Source organism: Rhipicephalus sanguineus, chromosome 4 (genome assembly GCF_013339695.2).
Source record: "Rhipicephalus sanguineus isolate Rsan-2018 chromosome 4, BIME_Rsan_1.4, whole genome shotgun sequence".
Lineage (NCBI taxonomy): Eukaryota > Metazoa > Arthropoda > Arachnida > Ixodida > Ixodidae > Rhipicephalus > Rhipicephalus sanguineus.
The window spans coordinates 184,864,310-184,888,398 of record NC_051179.1 but is presented as its reverse complement, the minus strand read 5'-3'; the positions used below and the strand labels follow the sequence as shown (position 1 = coordinate 184,888,398).

At 49.7% G+C, this 24,089-nt stretch overlaps 2 protein-coding genes across 2 annotated transcripts in view; one reads left to right on the top strand and one right to left on the bottom strand.

The window, feature by feature from the left end:
* LOC119389152 (neprilysin-1-like) overlaps positions 1 to 24,089 on the top strand; it is a 47,251-nt gene that overhangs the window by 17,579 nt on the left and 5,583 nt on the right. Inside the window, exons 3-4 of the mRNA XM_049414991.1 lie at positions 13,718 to 13,929; positions 21,068 to 21,235. Of these exons, the coding sequence (XP_049270948.1) occupies positions 13,718 to 13,929; positions 21,068 to 21,235 (380 nt within the window). The remainder of the gene's footprint in view (positions 1 to 13,717; positions 13,930 to 21,067; positions 21,236 to 24,089) is intronic.
* Positions 6,798 to 8,588, bottom strand: LOC125758157 (uncharacterized protein K02A2.6-like). Its single transcript, XM_049414990.1, has 2 exons — positions 7,392 to 8,588; positions 6,798 to 7,314 (listed from the first exon to the last, which is right to left on the bottom strand). Exons 1-2 carry the CDS (start codon positions 8,319 to 8,321, stop codon positions 7,291 to 7,293), a joined length of 954 nt encoding a protein of 317 aa, XP_049270947.1. The 5' UTR covers positions 8,322 to 8,588; the 3' UTR covers positions 6,798 to 7,290.

The window sequence follows — 24,089 nt, the reverse complement described above, 5'->3', positions numbered from 1 at the left end:
ATCAACATTTCTAAATCATCATTTATCTAAAATACCATCTAACCTACCGTCTTTTGTTCAAGATACACCTCATTTCCTTCGAATAATAGATTCTATTAACGAAACACAAACACTCTCGGATCAGGCCATTCTGGTAACATTAGATGTCTGCTCCTTGTATACGAATATACCTATCGATGAAGGGATTGAAGCGGTCTCAAAATCACTCATAGAAAGCAAGCAAGCACATAATGCTGAAGTTTACCTATCGTTACTTAAACTAGTCCTGACGCTAAATTATTTTGAATTTGATTCGTCCTACTACCTGCAAACTTTCGGCACTAGCATGGGAACCCCTTTTGCGCCAACATACGCCAACATTTTTATGGGACACTTAGAATCGGAGCTGTTGGAGTCATGTCCAGTGAAGCCTTCCACCTACCTCCGTTACATAGACGACATATTTATCATATGGGAACATGGCGTAAGTACACTAAACGCATTCATTGACCACTGTAACAAGTTTCACTCTAGTATTAAATTCACCATGCACCATTCCCCCAGTGAAATTAACTTCCTAGACACGACGGTATCTATTGAAGCAGGAAAATTAAAGACGACGCTTTACAGAAAACCAACAGACAGCCAGCAATACCTAGATTACACTAGTCATCACCCGCGACACTGCAAACAAGGGATATTTGTAGGACAGGCGCGGCGTATAAGAAGGATCTGTAGCGATGACAACGACTACGTTCACCACTTAAGCAACCTAAAGGAAACATTAGTTAAAAGAAATTACCCGCATGATGCTCTAAACAAGGTCTTCAACGAAGCCTGTCAACTAGATAGGAAATCATCACTAGCTCAAAGGGCCCCCGTAGCACAGCCTAACTAGCCGCCAGCATTTATAACCAAATACTCAAATGCGCTACCAAACATAAATAATATCCTCCGTAAGTATTACCCAATACTGGCAAGCAACGAGCGCCTTAGAAAAGCGTTTCCCGGAGTACCAAAGGTCGTGTATCGCCGCAATAAAATTTTTAAGGACATGTTAGTGCACGCAAAAGTAAACCCTCATTCTACTGCCCACATAACACCGTGTTCTCGTCCAAGATGTAAGACTTGTAAGCACCTTCAAGATGACGTTATAGTTAAAAGCACCGGAAGTGATTACGTCCATCATATAAAATCTAGTTTCACCTGCACTAGTTCAAACGTTATCTACATGATCGAATGTTCATATTGTCAAAAACGGTACATTGGCGAAACGGGACAACCTGTTAATGTTAGATTAAACGGGCATCGCGCGGACACAGCGAAAAAGTTACCCAAAGCAGTGGCACAGCATTTTAATGTAGCAGGTCACAACTTCGAAGATCTCAAACTTTACATACTTCAGTCAAACTTCCGGTCCCCAAGAGACAGAAAATATACAGAGTCATACCTTATTCACAAGTTCAATACACTCCAGCCAGCAGGCATTAACGTGTCTAAGGGGGCTCTCGAATCGATTCGATATGGTACATACACAACGAAAACGAATGAGAGTTAATCCCTTCTTCTGAGCTTTCGTACCTACTATTGTTAAAATGCCACGTGCGTCCATTGACAATCATTCAGTGAAACGTACACCCTCCCGTCCTCCCCCCCCCCTCTTTTTTTTTTTTTTTTTTCCGTTCCTTATGACTCACCCAATCGTCGCGGTGGCCTCTCCCCCCCCACCCCTTCTCCCCTCTTTTGGAGAGGGCACGAAGGATATACACACGATAGCTAAGGAAATCAGTTCCAGCCTTGAAGAAGACAAGTCCACTTGTCGAAACGTTGGCTCGAGCATCCACCACCTGTTTTACGGATTTTTTCAAAGTCAGAAGGTGGTTATTTAAAGGTTGCAAAGCATGTATCTTTTCGGAAAGCTCGAAACTATGAGCTTACTATGAGCTTATAGTGAGCTTACGCAACAGCGGGAAGTGACACCGATGCGTGCAACGCTCCGTTGCCTGCGCAAAGGTTTAAAAGTGGCAAAAGGAACAGAGTTGCTTTAACAAAGCAGATCAGTTGCACTTGTGACGAACACAATCGTATATAAGCATAGGCGTGCCCAGGGTTCCCCATAAGGAGGGGGGGCGAAGGTTCATCGCAGCGCACCCCCCCCCCCCACCACTAAGTGAATGTACGAGGCAGATTTTGCGCCCCGCTTCCCTCTTAGGTGACAAGGGGGTCAATGTACGGGGCAGAATTTGCGCCCGTCCTCTTACGTGATTAGGGGGGGCGGGGCGGCTGCCCCCCTGCCCCCCCCCCCCCCCCCTGTGCGCACGCCCATGTATATAAGTGATGATGTTTGACCAGGAACCGTGAATTGGTGCAAAAGTACAACATGCGTTTCATATTACAGCAATTGAATTTTTCCTTAATCGTAGTGTTCTTCCCCCTTTTAAACCTTTGAGCAGGCAACGGAGCGTTGCACGCATCGGTGTCACTTCCCGCTGTTGCGTAAACTCACTATGCCGGCCTTCAATGGACAGCTGCATGTGGTTAAATTCACTCTAGCGGAGTTCGTATTTCTCTTTTACTCAGGCCAATACTCGCTTGTAAAGCATTCAAATAAGCACGGGTTGTACTAACCGCTGGGCGCGTTTCTGCGAAGAGAAAACACGAGCAAAAATAGACATCGGAAGAACACAACTTTCAAAATTTTTTTCTTCCTTAAAACAGAAAGTAATTTGATAAAACTTTCTCAGTCAGTAGACAACTAATGTTGCTAGTAAATGCGCTATTTAGCATAATTTTACTAGGAGCACCTCAATGTTAAATTTACGACTAAACATGTGCGAAAATGAACTTTCTTGCAAGTTTGTCGCCAGCTCTACATACCATTTCACGTCATATACGTCTGAAACTATTTTTGGGCTACAGTAAAACTTCCTGGCAATCAGTTAAATCAAAACATTACATTTCACTGAATGTCGCCTTTCTATGAAAAAATCCCAATTATGGGTCATATTGTCTATATTTAAGGCCGCATGAAAAACCCACGAAAGCGTAAACGTTCGTGAAACTTATTTTAAGTGAGAAGCCTACGATCGTTGTGCAGGGAAAAATTTGTCCTAGCCTAATATATGAAGAAAAGATTTTTTGAAAACGCATTTTCCGAGCCATAGTTTCGAGCTTTCTGAAAAACCTGACATAGGGTTTGCGGCACTGAAAAAAAATTTTTTGGCAAAAATATTTTGGCGGAAGGCTTCTGGCTTTGAATAGATAGTCCTCGATTTTTTTCATTCAAATCGCAGATGGTCGAGCGCCAAGGCTGGGACAGCTGGCGTGGAATGACCCATATACGTGCGAGCGAGCGGACGGGAGAGTGGGACGCAGGGAGGAGAGAGAGCGAACGGCGAGAGAAGGAGCAGCGAAGCACTGCACCTACCCTCTCCTACACTCCCTCCACACACGCGGGAGCACCGCCGAGCTCCCGCGATGCGAGCGCCCTCACACGCCAGAGCGCGCTCCTCCTCTCCACTCACTCTCCGCTACTCCGCCCGCACCACCTGCTCCGGTTGCTAAGGGCGAGGATAAGCGCGCGCGCCCGCAGCTCTTGCTATGGGAAAGGGAGTGAGGGCGGAGAGATAACACCTCCCTGCGCGCGGACACCGACAGACGCCTGACATGCCCCGACTAAGGAATGCATTCGCATTTAAAAGCGTCAGGTATGCTTTGTCTGTATAATTGCGATCAGCTGTGTTTATTTAGACATGCCTGCTAAGCCTTGTCTCTGACAATATGAGAATGAATCTTGGAAACACTGCAAAATACCGACGAGTATATTGCTCTCGAAGCTTCAGGACGCGAATATAAATCAAATAAATGCGTAGGTTTTCAACATACGGGCCACACAGCGCAGGACGACGACGTGACAAATTCGAGGCGGAAGGAAACTGAATCCACAGGTGCCGCCATGTTTACTTTTCCGGCGCTGCCGTCTGCTCGCGTTTACTCGCGTGCGCGCAGACGTTATGGGAACGCCGAGCAGACGACGCGACGCGGATGGAGACATATTGAGCAGCGCTGCCAAAGGCCACGGCAGGGGGATGGCCATGAAGACGGCCATGGTGCGGTGGCGCCATCTAGTTTTGATTGAACAAACCAGCTGCGGAAAATCGTCTGTAAACAAACCGGCGGCGGAGTGCCGTGCGCGACCGCATAACGAGATTTCCGAAAAAGGGGACGCTTTTCAGAAAGGCGCAGCAGCGCCCCCTGGTTCATGTTTTTCTCGATCTTGACCTGCAATGTAGTGCCGGTGGCAGATTTAGCTTGTGCGTAGTTGAACAATAAAGATTCGCAGCGTGCACGTTAACTGAAAGGGGACTGCGGGTCTGTGTGTCTAATCTTTCTTCTCTCTCATTGTCCATTAGCAGTGATTTTGCTGTGGGAAACGTCGGCGCACACTGCATGCTTCGCCCCTCCATAGGTTTCACGTTAGTGGAGCTGAAACACCTTTCCCGTAGGAGTACATGTGATTTCGTAGGAGTACATGTGTAGAGGCTCCGCCCCCGCAGATTTCCTTTCATTGCTAAGGAAAGTTGTCCTCGAGTATACACGGTAAGGTGCTTGTACCGTGCGAGTATACACGAGTATACACAGGTACCGTGCGAGTATACACGGTAAGGTGCGGTAAGGTGCATGTCCTCACCCTGCGATTGAGGGTGAGGACATCTGCTACGCGCGGCTGCCATAATCAGGCTCACAGCGTCTTACCGCTCTAAGAGGCCACCGCCGAGAGATGCGGGATGCAGGCAAGAGAATGGCGGTACGAAGGCATCACCCTCGAAGAGTGGCTACATTCTATGGAGGGCGCACGCGTCGAAGCACCCTGGGACGCCTCGATGACAGCGTTCCCTCGCATAGGGTGGTGACACTTACAGTGAACCGGATGCAACTTTAGAAGTCCGCGGCATTTCCTCCTCAAAGGCGGATGCACACAAGCCAACACCAACGGGCGCGCACTCCCGACTGACGTCATGAACCGGACGGCTGTTGGCCTAGCCTTCGGAGAACATTGCCGAGTGCATGAGCACTCGGCAATGTTCTCCGTTGATCTCCGGCAATTTCTCTAGGCGATCGGATGCCGCTTTGGCCATCTGGGCGGGTCCACGCCGGGCTTCTTAAGTTGTATACGCCTATCGTTCTAGTTCACTGCAGTGACACCCATTGAGCGCAACGCGACCATATTGGGTCAAATAGTGGAGGCTGTCACCACCCTGTATGAAGGAACGCTGGCATTGAGGCTTCCTAAAGCGCCCTTATACGATGTAAAGTCACTGGAACGGGAAAAGTACCGCGACCGTCCTGCCCGCCGCCATATTTGGTCCAGCGCGGCCGAAGCTGCGGCGGCGCGGCGTTGATTTCACGCGGAGTAACGCATGTTTTAAGCATTGCGTGCGCTTTTGCAGCCCCGAATGAAGCATACCGTTGTTCGCTAAATGATTAGGAAAGAAATAGCGGCAGTTTTCACTTGCCTACACGCGCACGCACGGGTACTAACCTGATGAAGAAATGCGAACTTCGCGGCATTTACGCGCTCGGCTGTCGGCATTTATTAACTGCGAATCATTTCTTAGCGAACTTCTGCGAGTTTGAACGTAGTATCTATCTATCTATCTATGAATGCCGTTGCGGTTCCAGTGACTTTAATACGATGCGCTGCTGCACGCGCTCTAGCGGAAGCTGTCGTAGGCGGCCGACAACCACCGCGTTGAGTCACTCGAACTGTGGCCCGAATAGAACGGAGACGCGTATCGTGTCTGCCTTCTTGTCGCGCTATGATTTCAACGTCGCCCTCCCCCCTCCACCCTGCTTCCCCAACCGCCACGTATGCACGCAAAGATTCAATGAGTACTGCGTGGTGGACACGAGCCATCACCATTCGTGTTCCGTTCTGTCCAAGCGCACTTCGCGAAACGTGGCGTTCTTCTGAACGCGAAAACCGTTAAAGGGGCTCTACGACGCTGAGTTATAGTTTCTAAGTTATAATGGAATAGTATCTCTATTAGCGCATGACGCCTCGAGGATCACATGCCGCAAAAATTTTTATAATCCGTCAAGCACGAGCGGAGTTACAAGGATTTGTCGCACGCTTCAAGCGCTTTCTCTCTCCTCTCGTACCAGCGAGCGTGCTAAAAGCTACGCATAGAGGGGGTGACAAGCGGACAAGAAGATGCGCTCCTTCGTGAGCGCGCGTGGAAACCTTGAGCAATTTCCTTCTTTTTTCTTCGAACGCGCGGCTTCAGTGTGATCGCGGACACGTGGCGGCATACCGCGCAGGCCACGGTAACTATGCAGCTTAATTGATTGTAAATTCCCGGCCGCGGGCTGCGCTATCATGTTTGGCTCACGTGTTCTCGGGAGCTTCGACTATTTATCGGCAGCGCTCTATGACCATGCGGAAAAAGTGTTACAGGGCCCCTTTAAGCTCGCAATGTAAGCTGAAACACACTGTCGAGGATTCGCCAATTGCAATGTCGATGGCACCGATGGAAACCATAAGATGGCATTACAACCGTAAAGCTTGCTTCGCAGCGGCGCAGTTGAACATTTGACGCATTTTATTTATTTATTTATTTATTTATTTATTTATTTATTTACATACTTCCGGCTTTCTATGAAGGCCTTAGGCAGGAGTGGGGCATAAATACACAACGCAGCAACACAGCACAAGCTCGAAGTATTGAATAGCGTAGCACATTAGGAAGAGAAAGAAAAAAGAAATACATGAGGTAACTGTTGTGACCTCAGCAGACATGGCGCCACCTTTTGCTTACACAGTAACAAGGGTTTATTAACAGAAACCGGTCAAAAGAAAGAGTGACCGAGAACATAAGTTGGCTGCCTTTTATAAGGGCAGTAATCGCGATAGTGATGACGTCTGTCCAGTCACGCGCGCGCACTTTCACCCGCACTGCGCTGCACTCACACACACGCACTGACGCACGCGCACTGACACAACACTCCTTCCCCTTTATGCGAGAGTTAACAGGGCGCTACGGGACGTAGCGATCTGGGGGTCGTCTCTCTCGATTGCTGCGACGCAACGGAGGCGGAGAGTGGCCTTGTGGAGAGGCTGTTCCGGATGGTTCTGGTGGCGACTGGATGGGCGAAGTAGGCCCATGCTGTTGGCTGGAGTTTGGCAGGACCATGTCTGGTGCTAACACTGGTGTGAGGTCCCCGGCGCCTGCGTCCCTCCCTTCTGGAGTCCGTGTCGGTGTCACTAAGGGTGCTGTGTCTGGTTCATCGTAGGACTCCATCGGCCGAATATTAGGCGTCGACTTCTCCGGTAAACTGCGAGGTCGTAGGTTGTCTGCATGAACATACCGCTCTTCACTCCCCGTACGTACCAAATAGGTGGATGTACTCACGCGCTTGAGCACGATTGCTGCCAGCCATGTTTCCTCAACCGGCCTTAAGCCATTCACAAATACCGGCTGTCCTGCCACAAATTCTCGCCATTTTCCTCGGGTTTGGTTTGCGGTATCCTTCCTCCTTTCCAACTTTTCTTGCATTCGTTGTTCAAGATCGGGGTGCAGAAGACTGAGCCGTGTCCGAGGCTTCCATGATAGGAATAGCTGGGCAGGTGTTTCTCCTGTTGTTCCGGTCGGCGTATTCCTGTACGTGAAGAGGAATTGGTCAATACGATGCTGGAGTGACCGTGGTTCGCCATATTGTTTTTCCTCTAAGACTTGTTTGAGAAGGTGTCGCTTTAACGTTTGCACGCAACGCTCAGCAGTGCCATTCGAGGCAGGATGGTACGGAGGGGTCTTTGTATGGCGGATTCCATTACGTTTCAAAAAGGTCTCAAAGCAGGCCGAAGTGAACTGGGGACCATTGTCCGTGACTATTTCTTCCGGTAAACCATAGGCAGCAAACACACTGCGCAGCTTTTCCACCGTCTTTTCACTGTTTGTTGAGTTCATAGCAAAAACTTCCAGCCACTTCGAATGAGCGTCCACCAACACAAACCACTGTTGATCACGATATGCGAAGTCGAGATGTACTCGCTGCCATCTGCGTGCCGGCCATCCCCAAGATAACAGCGGAACTCTAGATGCTGAATTTTGAGTCAGCTGACACGTGACGCAGGCAGTCACTGTTTGCTCAATGTCTTGAGTTAATCCGGGCCACCATACATGGCTTCGCGATAACATTTTCATTCGTGTCATGCCTGGGTGCCCTTCATGCAGCATTGACAGAACGTTTTGTCGCAAGGACACTGGCACAATCACCCGGTTTCCCCACGTTACACACTCCTGTTCCACCGAAAGTTCACTGCGTCGCCTAAAATATGCCATCAACGCCTCGTCTGCCACATTTGATGGCCACCCGTTTGTTGTGAATAACAGGACCTTAGAGAGCACTTTGTCTTTCCGCGTTTCAATCCTGATCTGCCTCGCGGACAGCGGAACTTCATCAAACACCGAAAAGAAGTGCACTTCCTCCGGTTCCTCCCCCTGCTCTGGAAGCGGCAACCTTGACAATGCGTCCGCGTTTGCGATATCACTTGCTTTGCGGTATACCCACTGGTAGTTGTATGCTGCCAGTAATAAGGCCCAACGCTGCACGCGTGCCGCTGACATAGCAGGGACCGGCTTGTTATGTCCAAATATGCCAAGCAATGGTTGGTGGTCTGAGTATATTGAAAATTTTCTGCCGAACAAATACTTGTGGAACTTGCGTACCCCGAACACAACCGCCAGTGCCTCTTTTTCGATGTGGGCGTAGCCTTGTTCCGCCTTGCTCAGTGTTTTGGATGCAAATGCTATAGGCTTTTCTTCTGAGCCTATCTTATGGAAAAGTATCGCACCAACACCGTAAGCCGATGCGTCGCAGACGAGGCCAAGTTCCTTTGTTGGGTCATAGAAAGACAGTACGGAATTCTGCGTCAGCCATTCTTTCGTCATCCGAAAACATCGCTCTGTTTCAGCCGTCCACTCCCATTTTGCTTTCTCACTCACGAGATCATACAGTGCCTTTAACTGTGTCGACATGTTTGGCACAAACTTGCCGTAAAAATTTAACAGCCCGAGATAGGATCGGAGCTCTTGCCTGTTTTTAGGTGTTGGCGCTTCCTTAATTGCGCGCAGCTTCTCGTTAGAAGGCCTGACCCCTCTTTCGTCAATAACATGACCCAGATAAGTTACCGATCTTTCAAAAAACTTGCACTTTTCTTTTCGCAGTTTGATTCCTCGATCCTTGAACCTTGCTAGTACGCATTCCACTTTCTTGTAGCACTCTTCCAGTGTTTTCCCCGCTATAATGACGTCATCGAGATAGCAGGACACTCTATCCAAGCCCTTGAGCACTTCATCCATGACCGCTTGAAATATTGCTGGGGCACTGGTAATTCCGTACGGCAGTCGCGTGTACTTGAACAGTCCCATGTGCGTGTTTACTGTGACAAGTGACTGCGAAGCCTGGTCTAGCTGTAGTTGCTGATAAGCTGTAGAAAGATCCAATACCGTAAAGTATTTACATCCATGCAAGGTTACGAAGATGTCTTCCATTACGGGTAGGGGGTAATGGTCAGTCCGCAGGCGAGGATTCACAGTCACTTTGTAATCACCGCACATGCGGACCTTGCCATTTGGTTTCGGAACTGCTACCAGGGGCGTTGCCCAGTCGCTCTGCTGAATGGGGACTAGCACTCCGCTTTCCACCAAGGACTGCAACTCTTGTGCAACGGCGTCTCGCAAAGCGAAAGCCACCGTCCGCGCCTTGCAGAAAACCGGTACCGTGCCGTCTTTCAAGATCAACTTGACCGGAATGCCACTGATTAATCCCAGTGCTGGCTCAAACACTTCCGCAAACTTTTCGATCAGTGTCGCCGCTTTATCAAGACTGATACCGCACACGCTCATCCAGTCTAGTTTTAACGCCTCCAACCAATCTCGACCGAGCAGCAACGTTTCGCATTTTTGTGTTGTTCGTACCACCACAAGTGGTAGATTTGCTTTCTGGCCGTGATGCTCAACAAACACTTTACACTGACCTAGAACTTTTAGCGAAACACCTCCATACGTTTTCAACCGCAAGGTGCATGGTGTCAGAGGCAAATCAGACCAATATTTCTTATAAGCACTTTCTGGCACGATAGAAACAGACGCCCCCGTATCGATTTGCATTTGCACATTTCTTCCGGCCACTTTAACGGTCACCGTGTAGCTATGACTGCTATCGTCACAAGAAAAGATATTATGCAGCAGTACGTCACCGGCACTGTGTGCTTCCGTATCATCGGTGCTGTCTTCCAGACTTTGTATCGACCTTGACGTTTGGCAACACCTAGCAAGGTGTCCCAGTCGATGACAAGCACGGCACCGGTACTTTCGGAATGGGCATGCACTGGCGGCGTGGTTCTGTCCACATCGGAAACAGTTTTCTGCGTTGTGTTCCGGCCTTGCCAATGTACTTGTTGCCGCTGTTTTCCGATAGGCTTTTGATTCCAACCTTTCGCCTTGAGCGTGCCGTTTTACCGTGTTAATTTCTGTTTCCTCAGACAAGTTCGGCTGTATTACCTTTATCTCTGCGCAGGCCAGCTCGATACTCTTTGCGACTTCGCACGCGTCCACAAACGACAGTTTGCTCCTTTTCAACAGTTCTGCTTGCGTCACCTGGTCTCTTAATCCCGCGACAAAACGGTCTCGCAAAGCTTCGTCTAGGAAATCACCGAATTCGCACGACGTGGCGAGCCTTTTCAATTCAATCGCAAATGCTGCCACGGGCTCATTTTCTTGCTGTGCTCTGCGGTTAAACCGGAACCGTTCCGCGACTACCATTCTTTTCGGAGCGTAGTGAGCTTTGAGAACCTTCACGAGGTCTTGGTAATCCTTGTTATCCGGTTTTTCTGGGGCAAGCAGGTGCTTCAGCGTTTGATATGCCTTCTTTCCCATGGCCGTTACAAATACGGAAACCCTCAGCTCAGCGCTCACCTGTGTGGCTTGGAGGTAGTGTTCGAAGCGCTCGACGTACGACTCGAAGTCTTCGTCCCCATCTTCGACGAACGGTTCGAACCGCCCATGTGCAGCCATGCCGCCGTCTTCCACCGAGGTTCTGTAGTGCTGCCGGTAGCGGTGCTTCAGTTCGACAGCGGTCCCACCCTCGTCGCCACTGTTGTGACCTCAGCAGACATGGCGCAACACCTTTTGCTTACACAGTAACAAGGGTTTATTAACAGAAACCGGTCAAAAGAAAGAGTGACTGAGAACATAAGTTGGCTGCCTTTATAAGGGCAGTAATCGCGATAGTGATGACGTCTGTCCAGTCACGCGCGCGCACTTTCACCCGCACTGCGCTGCACTCACACACACGCACTGACACAACAGTAACATTCTGTGAAGCAATGACATTGGTAGAATATGCAAAACAACGAAAGGGAACAAATTACACGGCAGTCAGACTCGCATAGCACAAGGTACTCACATTTCGACTACCCACGCGGGTAGTCGAAACTACGTGATAGAACCACGTGATAGAGCTCGGCGAATACCAGTGCGAGCGGCGTCCGAAACGTTATGCGCAACTCTGCTCCTTGCGGGTCGTATACAGGGGCCGTATTCTGAGGTGATCCTGAAAATCCTGAAAGGCGATATCGCCCAATTATCGCCGGTATTGCGCGTTGATTGGCTATTGAGCAACTTCAGAGAATTGAGGGCACTCTCCAGTATTTCCGGTGACGTCGATTTTGCATCACGCCGCTCTACGGTGCTCTTGACGTGTCTGGAAGGAACGAACACGCCTTTTCACCGTTGGCTGGTGGCAAAGTCTGGTATTTCATTGATAGAAGGACTATTGGTCCGTTGGTCATGTGAGCAGTATTTTCTTACGCTGAATTTTCAGCGAACATTACCTTGATGTTGTTTCAGTGATTGTTATTTTGCGAGCGCGTGCTTTTTGTAGATTGAGCCAGGAGCGTAGCCTGCGGGTGGGGATTCGAACCCTCTCCGAAAATTTTAAATCTTGCTTGTGTACGTATACACGCACACATACAAACGCACGCACGAACAGGCATGAAGTATTGTCGAACCCCCCGCCCCCCCTCTCCGACAATCGGCAAAAAATTTCTGGCTACGTTACTCGTTTGAGCGTGCCAGCCACAACAACCCGTGCGCTTCTCGCGTGGTTTATTGCGCACGGGCAAGTTGTTGAGGTGTTCAGGAGATGTCGCTGCGGCAACACACCACAGCTGAACTCTCTGAGGAAGCTACTTTAAACTCTCAACAAAAGTACATTTCACACAGCCGTATAATCTTAAAAAAATTATACTGCGCTTTAGACAATTCCACATGAAACATTAAAAACGCTTTCAAATCGTACATTTCAAGAGGATATTCCCAAGCATAGCCATTAATTACTCAGAAGCCAGTGCATTCGACGACGCCACAGTTCGGTCGCGCTGCGCTCGTGCAGTGCGCTCATTCTTGTGATGTCAGACGTTCGGATTCACCAACAGCCAGTGCAACGATGATCTCACGGGCAAGTAGTTGGATGCGGTTATTCAACACTTCAGACACGCGAGGTGACGCTGGCGTCTTTCGCGATCGTCTCGTACGGCCCCAGAAACACTATCTGGAAATTCTTGTGAGCTAATGTGTTTAGACGCTTGATGTGTTTTAAAGCGCCAGAAACGCATGGGCCCAAACGCCTCGACGCCGCGCCGGAGTTTCGAGTTGCAGCGATCCGCGCAATGCATCGCTGGTTAATAGCGTGATCGGCAGATGGCGTGATATTCAGCTTGGTAGGAAGCGCACAACTCTTACAAGACACGAAAGACGAGCGAGGACACGAAAGACACAAGCGCTTAACTTCAACTAAGCGTTTATTGAAAAACGTCAGAATATATGGGGAGGGGGGGGGGGGGAAAGAAACAGGAACGAAGAACAATCCACCAAAACCCACGTGTCGTGCCATACAATAGTTATCCATTATTATCAACCACACCATCCAAAAAACAAAGTTCTTTCCGCGTGAGCGAGATAGATGATGCGCTTACAGACTCAAAGTCATCACGTGTAATTTCAGCCGCTTCAACAATCAAACGGGTTAACAAATCTCTGTCACGATATAAAACGCATGTGTTGTCAAAATACGGCACGCAACCACACTCTCCAACAACTCTTACACTTGGCAATGAATAGCCAAGTAACCATCTGTGGCTTCTTGCACTTTATTGTGATGTTCTTTTACCCTCTCATTAATACATCTTTCAGTCTGACCGACGTATGCGCGACCACAAGACAGGGGAATTCTATACACAACTGACTGAGCACACTCAACATAGTCATTACGATGCTTAATCTTGCAACCCTTCTTTTCTTTCAGCGCGGGACAGGTAACAACAAACAGGCAATAAACGCTTAGTTGAAGGTAAGCGCTTGTGTCTTTCGTGTCCTCGCTCGTCTTTCGTGTATTGTAAGAGTTGTGCGCTTCCTACCATGATGGATCCATACCAACTTGCCCGATATAATTGTTTATTAGGTGATATTCAGGTTTATCATACCAAGGTACAAGCACCATTAAAACGTTTTGCTCCAAGAAATGCCAACAAGTATTTTCAAGATTTCTTGAACCATTGCGCGAAATATATTGGCGCCAACGACTTCCAGTGCCTCTTCTGGCAATGGCTCCGCATAGAAACGTCATGGACGTAGACGTTCAGTGAAATGCATGTCTTGGTGAAACCTCTGCGCAGACTCTATCGACCTGAAGGGCTTCGGTCCACTGCGAAACGTGTTCCGGCACCTCTACCTGGAGCGGTGGCCATTGGCCTCAAGCAGCACAGCGGAAGCAGGACCGGAGCCGGACCTGGAGGAGATCACCGGCATGATCGTACGTGATCTGTCCATTCACCCGTTCATGCACATTAGCGCCAACGCTGATGCCACAGGAGCCGTCACTCTGCAAGTAAGTCTGATTCATCATTCGCCCTTCGTCGCGCAACGTGCTTTTTGCACTTATTAACACGAAAGTGTTTTATGCCGGGGCCCACCAAGACTTCAGTGTCGAAAAAATTTTACAGTCAGATGGCAAAAAAAAAAAAGGTTCCGTCAACGGGCATGGAACCCACGACCGCTCGGTCCGCAACAGATGCCGGGCACGCTATCCACTGCGCCACGGTCACAGACTCCGGAGGCTTTACAAACACGCCTTTTATATCGCACGGTTTGCTGCCGTCTTGCTGAGAACACTATCCAGCATTTAGCCAAAATTAGCCAATAATAGTGAGAAGTTCTAGGTATCACAAAACACTAGCCTACAGTAGGCCAGCTGGTGTTCGTTTTAAACTACTAGACAAAGCATCTGTCGTGCATGCATTTTTGCAGGGATAAAACGCCACCGACACCTTCCCTTCTACTCACCCCCCCCCCCCCCCCCCGACACACAAAAACCGGTCAAGTGCCCCCAAAGATGTCGAAAGTCAGTGTGAACTTCAAATACACATCAATGTTGCGCGAATTTAGGGTCAGTGTCAACTGCAAATAGTGCAGCGCGGGATGGACGCAGGGCTGGAAAGCCTAAAGTGGTATTCCTGACTGGTCTAATTAGACGACGTCGTCATTGTTGCCGCTAATTTTGACGATCCCTGTTGGCGGTTTTAGACAGTGTTACAGGCCATTAATACATGCGCGCTCAACTTTAGGCCGGAAAAATGTCGTTCCTCGTACATGGCGCTACTCTTCCTGCGAAACGTCATCAGCCGCTCTTATGTTCATCCAGATCCTCAGACGACCACCGCCATCGCGAACTTCCCTCAGCCCGTCGACAAGAAGGGAGTGCGTCGATTTCTTGGTCTCTGTGCCTACTTTGAACTTTTCGTGAAAAACTTCTTCTGCATCGCCGCACCTTTGACTATTCTGAGGAAATCTAACGTCGATGTCTAATGCGAAACGCCACAGACTGAAGCAGTTGAGGAGCTAAAACGACGCCTGCAGTCGCCACCAGTTATTCCGCGTTCGGACAAACAAGCCGAAGCCGAAATTAACACCAACGAAAGCAGTGCTGGATACGGCGCTGTGCTTGTGCAGAAGAGAGCTGGTCTTGAAATAGTGATTGCTACTGCTAGCATGTCTCTATCAAAACTCGGAACCAGCTATTCCACGATGGAAGGGTAAGGCCAAGTGGTGAGCGACCACAACGCCTTGCCTTGGCTGGCAAACTCTGCGTCCCTGAAGGCCGCCCCGCACGGTGGTGGTCATAGTACAGGAATCCGACATAATCGTGCAGTAAAAATTCAGATGGAAGCACTCCAATGCTTCTCCTGGGCCGGGTAGGTCCTTATTAATCTGATGCTGAAAGATAAAAAGATTGAAGAAACCTTAACTCCAAGCACCGAACGCTTCGTTGAACAGTAGCTGATCGAGCCAGAGCTACAGTAATTAGAAGGCACGATTGATGTTGTCTCTAGAGTATTCAGGCGTGCGTTACCTTCGCTCTGCATACAAAATGGCATCTCATTAAGAGCTTCTCGACAGTTCGCGCCGGATACCGTCTCGTGGACTCAGCACTGCGTAGAGGTTCTGCAGGCCTTGCATATCGACGCGCGTCTCCCGATCATCTCGGTTTCTCGCACACACTCGCGGGGATTCGAGCGAAATATTATTGACCGCGCTATTGGCTACTAGCGTCGTGCGCACAATCTTATCAAAACATTGCAAAACGATGAGGAAGCTTCACAAACATTCCGCTTGGCCTACGCGGGGCGTCGGTAGCCCAGCACAGAAAGCACGCGTGGCAATATACTTCCAGCTTTCTATTTCACATTCTCGGCACGGGAGCTCCATGACAGAGCTCCAACTACCATATACATCGCAGCCTTTATTTTTAACTATCGAACAGAGTAGAACATTCTCTATTCGTTTCATCTCACCCCGGTTTGTTCAGACCACGCTTCAAGACAAGTCGAAGTTTTCTTTTCTCTTACAAAAATCGAAATCTTGTAGTCTTTGTGAGGTGCTTCCGAACTACAAAATGCCTGACGAGTAAATTTTCCTTGACTTGCGCTAAAGTAACTACTTTTTGTGTCGAACGGTGACAACACAGGTTGCATGCTTAAGCATTTGCACAGATCATTCCATTCCTTGGCCTGGTTTTCGCTCCACTCGAATACTGGGTCTTTCTTTAGGAACTGGCACATCAGTTGAGTTTTTAAGTGCGAATGCACTTTATAAGCGACCCTGAATCCGCCGTCCCATAGCAACGGCGCGAAGAGCGGAGAGGAGCGTCTGTAGCAACGGCGCAGCGACGTCACGCACCACGTGACTGCGCGCGCTCCGCCCTCCGCTCCGTGGCTGCGTGCGCCCCGCGCATTGCCTGTGGTGATGAAGGCCGGCGGCGAGACGCCGAACGAAAGCGTGCGAAGCGAGCCGAGCACCCCGAAGCCGATCTGGCGCGGGGACGCGCGATGCGTGAGCGAGCGCGGGCCCTCGAATTTGATCGGCCGGACGCCCACTTCCAGCGAGACTTCCTGGACCGCAGCTTCGGATATAGCTGCGCGGTGTGCGATCGACTGTGGTTCGACAACAACCTGGGGCTCGGGCGTGCGCAACGCCGCCAACAAGTTGAACGCGTTGCGGGTTCTTTGGAACGAGTTCGGAAGACAGATCATCATCATCAGTAAAAGTGCTTTGCACTTAAAAACGGCCAGACCTCCGTGGGTCGGCTGGCGCGTGCTCTCTCGCTGCCGTGTCCTTCGCTCGGCTCTGCAGTTTAGTCGCGCGCGCCCCCTCATAGCATCACCCCGTGCTTCGCACTTCCTCATACTCCCCTTCGGGGAACTGCGGGTTTTTTCAGCTAGCGCTGGCAGAAGCTTTCTGAAGTAATTGACGACCCCTAGCATTCGCTGTACTCCTAGCCTATCGGTTGGTGCTGGCATGTCAAGCATCGATCTCACTGTCGCGGGGTTTGGCTGGATGCCTTCTTCCGAAATTGCATCACCCAAAAATGAAATTTTCGCCAGCCCTATTTCGCACTTTCTCGCGTTCAATGTTAGACCAGAACTTCGTGCTGCTTCCATGCAGGGCAGCTTTCAGCCTTTCATCATGTTCTTCCCTTGTGGGCGCCCATATTAGAATATCATCTACGTAAACGCGCACTCCTGGGATGGCGTCAAATATTTGGCTCGTGGTTTTTTGGAATACTTCGGAGGCCGAGGCGATTCCGAATGGTAGCCTCAAAAATCTATATCGCCCGAATGGAGTCGAAAATGTGCATATTTTAGATGCCTCGTCGTCGAGCGGTATCTCATGGCAGCCTGACTTGGCATAGAGTTGAGAAAAAAAATTTCGCTCCCGCGATTTCAGCCTCGATATCTTCTCCTCGCGGCATCTCGTGTTGCTCGCGCTTCAAGCATTCGTTGATTTTCCTGGGGTCCATGCTGGGGTTCATGAGCGTGACTGGTCACCGCTAATCTAACTACGATATTATGCAAAAAGCTTTTGTTTTGTTGTTCAAACTAATCTAAAAGAAGGAAGATGTATCGATATGGTAATCAAAGCCTGTCACGGTTCCCAATTGCTTGATAATCCCTCCGTCGTACGCACGTAGGACTGAGCTACTAGGCTTCATTCGCATTCTTGGTTAAAGGCGCTGTACATGCAGTACGGTAGAAGAATGGCTTGAGCACCGTGTCCACCTAAGCTCATCCACCTTGTTCGCCACATGTGCTTGCACTAGCCAGTCTTGTAGGTGGTTCACCCTGTTGGCTGATATGTCGAGAATGTCGAAGTCTTCGCTGCTCTTGACTTCCGCAACTTGCTTGTTGCTGTTGCATTTAACAGCAAAATGATACTTACCAGCGCACCGCCGACAGGTGCGCCAAAATGCCGGGCAGTTCTGAGCCGCGTGTCGTCGCCCACACCTACGGCACTTAACACTTCTGGGTCACCTCTACGTGACGTTGCCCTTGCCGCGTCGATGCACCTGTCCTGTGCCATGGCGTTGCCCTCTGCTGTGTGAGGTTCTATGCTAGGCATCACTTTCAGTGCGTCGACTTGATGTGCTCTGTCCAAAAGCTCGTTTCGTGCGGTAGAGAACTCAGCTGCCTTGCACACTTGCTCAACTTTCGTCAACGTCAGCTTGTTCTCGCGCAGCAGCTTCGCGCGTACCATTGTTTGTTCCTAACAGTCTTATCCCTTATCATCGACTCAGCCAGGGTGCCGAAACTGCACAACTGTGCTAGTTTCCTTAGATCTCTGATGAACTGCTCTGCTGGCTCCCCTTGGGCTTGTATTCGCTGGCGAAAAACGTAACGTTCATGCACCTCATTTAGCTGCAGTGCGCAGTACTCGTCGAACTTTCTTGTGACGGTGTCATAATACTGCTTACTTTCGCCCTCAGTGAAGTCAAAGTTGTTGAATACTTCCAAACCGTCGTCGCCGACCACGCTTAGGAGGAGAGCTGTCTTCGTGGGTCCTGCATACGTTTTCCCTTGTGGCGTTCACGCAGTTACGAACAGCTCAAAGTTACATCGATAGCCGATCGATAATCGATCAATAACTAATACATTTCTGGAAATTGCTCACAAATGCCTCGACATTTATGGTAAACCATTGCATAGTCAATCGATAGCCACTCGTTAGGTAATCGACAATCGATCAGCAACCAATGCATTTTGCACATTATTTAACAGTGCTCAGGTAAGCATGGCAATTAAAGAAAACTGGACAAATTTTGAGTCCAGCTATCTTCAACGACCACAGACCGCAACCTACGTGTGATCAGCTATAAACTACCTAAGACCAGATCAAATTACGGGACGCAATTCATGAGATACGAAATTCCTAGGCTCTTAAATTCAAACAAAGAACTGTTAGATATAATAAAATAATCGTCCTCTTTAACAGTGTATAAAAGAAAAATCTGCAAATATCGTTAAATGTGTTGCCCATTCTTGCGTTGTCAGTGCCAACGACTGCAGGCTGAATATGTTGTATTGTTTCTTATGCTACTTCCGTCACTCATGTTATATATTCTACTGATGTTAATCATGTTGGTTATGTTGTTTATGTTACTCGATCATGTATTTAGTGTCTACCTAAAATGTTTTTCTGTTTTTAATTATGCTGCTTCTCCGAGCACTGATTGTACAGGGGTGAGAGCCTCAGTCAGGCGCATGCTCGCGCCATTTAGCCCTCAGCCCTTTGGTTTTCTGTAAGAAAGCTATCAAATGTGTGAATAAAAAAAATACATAGTACAAGGCAAATCGACAGCTAATCAATGTCTTTCCGGAACACTTGGCTGCATGGCACCGCGCAAAGGCGCGCGAAGAATCTCCAGCACCGCATAACCTTCACAAGAGCACAGGTGGTATGTGCGTGCTACCACGCGTGCACTTTGTCTAGCCCGCCTTCTACTACTCGACCCATTCCGCATAGCAGCGTAGGCGGAGCTAAAGCCGTGACGTCAGCGTCGGTATAAAAGAGCAGCGCACTGGCGAGAACGAGAAAAAAAGCCGCACCTCCCCGAAGGGGATCGTCAGGAAATGCGAATGCATTTGGGTGCACCCGATGAGTGTGCGATTAGTTAATGAAGAGAGACGAGACTGTGCACGTAAGCATTATTTATTCATACGTCAGCACCTGTTCGTGTTATCGTTGTACCTGACGGCCACAATCACCGCCTTGTGGTCGCTGAAGTGCACGGTCTAAGGGTCTTTGAGAAGCATACGCACGGCACAGTTTCGCGTAAAGACCAGATCAATGCGACTCCCGTGAATGGTAGGGGGGCACGTGTTGTCGGAGGCGGCAGAGAGACAATGCATAGAGTGCTTGGTCTGCATGTACTCCACCAGCCACTCGCCACTCTTCTTGCGCACCTCAACGTTGAAGTCGCCGACCAAGACAATGGGATCAGAGGGTTTGGAGCGCATACGCACACTTTCCATAGCCGCGTCCAGCTTCGCGGCAACGGCGTCCAGAGCGAGGTTGGGCGCGAGGTACACGGTCACCACAAAGACTCCGTCTCCGGTGTAGGCAAGGGTGTACAAGTCCTTGTACGGAGACGCGTCTCGAACGTGAGACATGGCAACGGCGTGCGATATCAGTTCCCGACTCGCATCGCTCCGCGATGCGAGCGCCCTCACCAGGTACACTCCTCTCCCTTACCCTCCGCTGCTCCGCGATGCGAGCGCCATCACACGCCCGCGCGCTCCTCCTCCCCCTTACCCTCTGCCGCTCACCACCTGCTCCGGTTGCTAGGTGCGGCGCAGCTGTTGCTAGGGGCGAGGAGGAGCGCGCGCGGAGAGATCTGTGCGCACGCCGACCAGGGACGCACGACAACCCCCCACTAAGAAATGCATTCGCATTTAAAATAAACAAGGCCGCCCAGGTCCGCTGTTCCTTCAGTTCTGGCACCACTAATGCGTAGCTGTCTTAAATTTTTTGTAACTTGCTTGGGCGCTAACTAGTGTAAGTAATGAGGCCCAGTAGATAGGGTACGTGGCAGAGACCGTGACGTTAGGAACTTTTGGCTACATGCCCGAATGATATCGTTTTGAATCGTGTGCGTGTCAGAATAACTGCACTGGCATTTGGCTCGAGGTCACCCGAAGGCCGTCGAGAACGAGAGCTAAAGGCATGAAATGGTTTAAACAGCGTTCCACTTGGAATCGAACGTAGGCCCTACGCGTGGCAGTCGAGTATTCTACGACACAGCCTCGCCGGTGCTTGAAACGTCTTTGTAAAAAGACCCTCTACTGGCGTCATGCCGAGCAAGGAACCTCATTAACAGGTGTGATGTGCTGCAGAAGAGTAAAATCACACGAAGCGTCACACAGTGTCGGTGAGTAACGAGTGGGTGATTTTAAGCTTTCCACCGATTACAAGGGCTCAGTCAAAGGTCTCAACTAGAGGCCTCATGGACGGGTGACAACGTAAGTTGGGCTCCTCAGTTTCCTTTCTCGTCGTGTATTTCGTATCTATTTTATGCGATATAGTAAGCGCCTGTGAGAGACAACTGATGCAAGATACGGCAGCTATTTCTCGCAATAGCAAAAAGACTTACAACAGCAGCCTGCTGACATTTATTATGTTTCGGACATCTGCAGATCGATGAGCCGGAATTGTCGCTGACTCGGCACAGATACTTCGATGTGTCATACGATCTGCCCGGCTACCGACAACTGGTCACCGATGGGCTGAACTTCGTCAACGAGCGCAATGACTCCGCTGCTCTCGCAGCGGAGATCGTAGACCTCGAGCAGCAGCTTGCGGAGGTGAGTAGGTCCGTCAAGTTGCAACGGTGAAACCTTCTAAGCATCGGAACCACTCAGGTGGTGAGTTGTCGACGAAATCTGCGCGTCTATCACTAACGTGGGCTATCCCTCGCACATATCTGCAGGATAAAACATATTGTGGAAATGACATTCTTGCGGGAAATTGCCACAAATGGTCGCTCAGATTTAGAGCTCAGCTCATATTACGTGCCCCATCCTCGGCTTTGCGTCGTCCGTTGTGTCGCAACTGAACGAACGATCTGGACGAGGGGAGAATGAAAGCGAGTGAACCCCTAACGCCCCAGAGTATGAATTGCAATAGCAAAGACAGCGAGAAGAGCAAAATGAATGAACGGTACTCCAGACGCATGAGGAGGAGAGTATGCACAGGAGAAGCACAGTGCTGGCGTATTCTTCGGACACACTGTGCATGCGCTACAACGCCTACGTTCCTGCCGCCACTAGAGAAAGATGGTGCGCGGGACCTCACGCCTGCTGTGCCTTCCGTTCAGCTGATGTCTTCCCGACCGTTTCCCCTTAGACGCTGCGGCCTCTATCGCCCCTTTTATTCTTCCAAGGAACTTTGCGCGTTGGCTTAGTTGATCGTGAACGAGAGAAGTATACGAAACTTAAACGAACTCACAGGTACATCGCAGAATTGTCGTGCTTCAGCCAAATTCGCTTGCTAAACGTCACCTTGGAGCCCCTTACGTTGAAACGGACGAAGGTGTCGAAGTGACAGTTGAAATGTTTGTACCAACCGGTATAGACGGTTCACGAGGTGGAGAACGGCCGGAATCCGCCTTCTTCATGTTCGTGTTGAAGTTCCGGCGGCACGAATTGCAAGCTTGTCGAAATGCCCAGAGCAGCCACTGTCGCCAACAGATACGATCGAAGTAGAACTAGTGCCTACATTCGCACCAGTCGATACGGGCGCTGCAGTTTCTGTCAAACGTGCGAATCTTTAACGAAAAGTGAGAAAGATTAGGACATCCCATTGCAGTCTGCGACTTTGCATTGCCAGCACAGAACTCATGGTATCTTCAGCTGCGGGCTGAACAACACATCATCGAGTTTATCGTGCTGCCTTAGCACTCAGATAATGTCATCATTGGATTGGACTTTCCGCCGCGTCACATTGCCGTCATTGGCTGCGCTCGTGCCGAAGCCGCTTTGTCTGCCCTCAGCAACGCCCTGTTAGCTGCCGGTACAGCTATACGTAAAAGATCACTATCGCCTCGGGTACCAATGGCGCAAGAAACTTGCGCATTTGTGGACTTTTCTGCACCCGAGGCACCGATGCTGTCCACGCTCGCAGACGCTATTGTTACCCACAACGTTCGAATTCCTCGATTCGCCATTCTCAAAGTCGCTACTGCAGTGATAAAGCTTTGCTAAAGCTCGAACTCTTTACGTATGCACCAGCTGTTTTGACCGCCAATTCCCTTGGGCCCTCTGACCCTATTGACCTTTCTCGAGCGCCGATGTGGTCCCTCTATTAGTCGATGCTTTAACTCCGAAATGTCAGCCATTGACCGCCAATGTCTTTGATTCGTGCATTGACGCTGACATTTCACAGGAAGAGAGCGAGCAACTATTATCGTTCCCAGGTACTTTTCGCCCTTCTAAATGTACGCTTAATAATGCAAGGCCTGTGGATTCGTGTAGTCTAGACTTCCTCTGTGCATAAGCAAGTGGCGGTTCCTTTGAAATTTTACCGCGGCTACCCCCACTCACCTACATTTCTAGGTGGCATCTTCCCATAAAATTACAAGAAAAATGTGGGAAATGAATGATTACCGTGACTGTCACCAGTGTATATTATAAGCGAGTTCTCACTTTGACATTTGAATGCCCTCACGTCCTCGCGGTATACGTCGCCGCGATGCAGAGGCATCAAGGCTGGATACACAGTGCCTATGCAGGTGACCATCTAAGCCACTGTAGCCTTAGAGCGCTACTTTATACCTGCACGCACATAGGCGTGCGCACGAGGTGAGAATTGGGGGAAGGGGGCGCCAAGTCTGCCCCGTACCTTTACGCAGTCGGACTGGTTGCGTCATTCGACACAGGTTTTCGACGATAATGGCGGCTGAGGACCTCAGAAGTGGCATTCAAAAAGCTGATTATTTCCCACCTTCTCCTGCGGAACCAAAGGCAGGCTTTTGTGAGAAGCACGTCATCGCTTCATTGTCATTTGTGCATTTATTGCGAGGCTTGTTTCCTTTCCGACTCTACCAGACGAGGGGGTACGGGGGCGCTGCGATGAACCTACGCCTCGCCTAATGCAGAATCCTGCGCACGCCTATGTGTACACATATCAAGGGCCGGTGGTGCTTACTGGGCAACTGCGAGCCCATGTTAATGACATCATTTCAGCATCGAACAAAACGCTCGGTTTTCTTAAACGCCACCTGGGCCTTGCCCCACCACAGGTTAAATTACTCGCATATAAACCACTTATAAGACCAAAATTAGAATACGCACCTGCCATTTGGAGCCCGCATCATGCATATCTAAACAGGGCATTGGAAGCCGTTCAAAATCGGGCCACCCGGTTCGTTCCTTCCTCATATTCGTATGACATCAGCATCAGGAGTAGTAGGCCATCCGGCCTATCACTCCTTTCTTATCGTTGCCGCATTGCTAGCCCTACCCTTTATCACCAGTTCGTTTATACTTCTGCCTGCATGCGCCACCGATATAGCTTGGACGCAGTAAACGTTGATTCGTCATCACCTCAATCAAACCCCGTATACCACAGCCGTAGCACGCATTTCCCACCGCACCAGTCATCCACTTCAAGTTGCCCACCAGCCATCGCACACCACTACGTTTTCTGCTTCATCATCGC

What these genes read in the sequence shown, in the direction of transcription:
- LOC125758157 (XM_049414990.1), bottom strand. Translation starts at nt 8,321, where the DNA reads ATGGCATATTTTAGGCGACGCAGTGAACTTTCGGTGGAACAGGAGTGT. An exon ending in CAGCAATCGTGCTCAAGCGC is followed by an intron (nt 7,315 to 7,391) that starts GTGAGTACATCC and finishes ACGACCTCGCAG; the next exon opens with TTTACCGGAGAAGTCGACGC.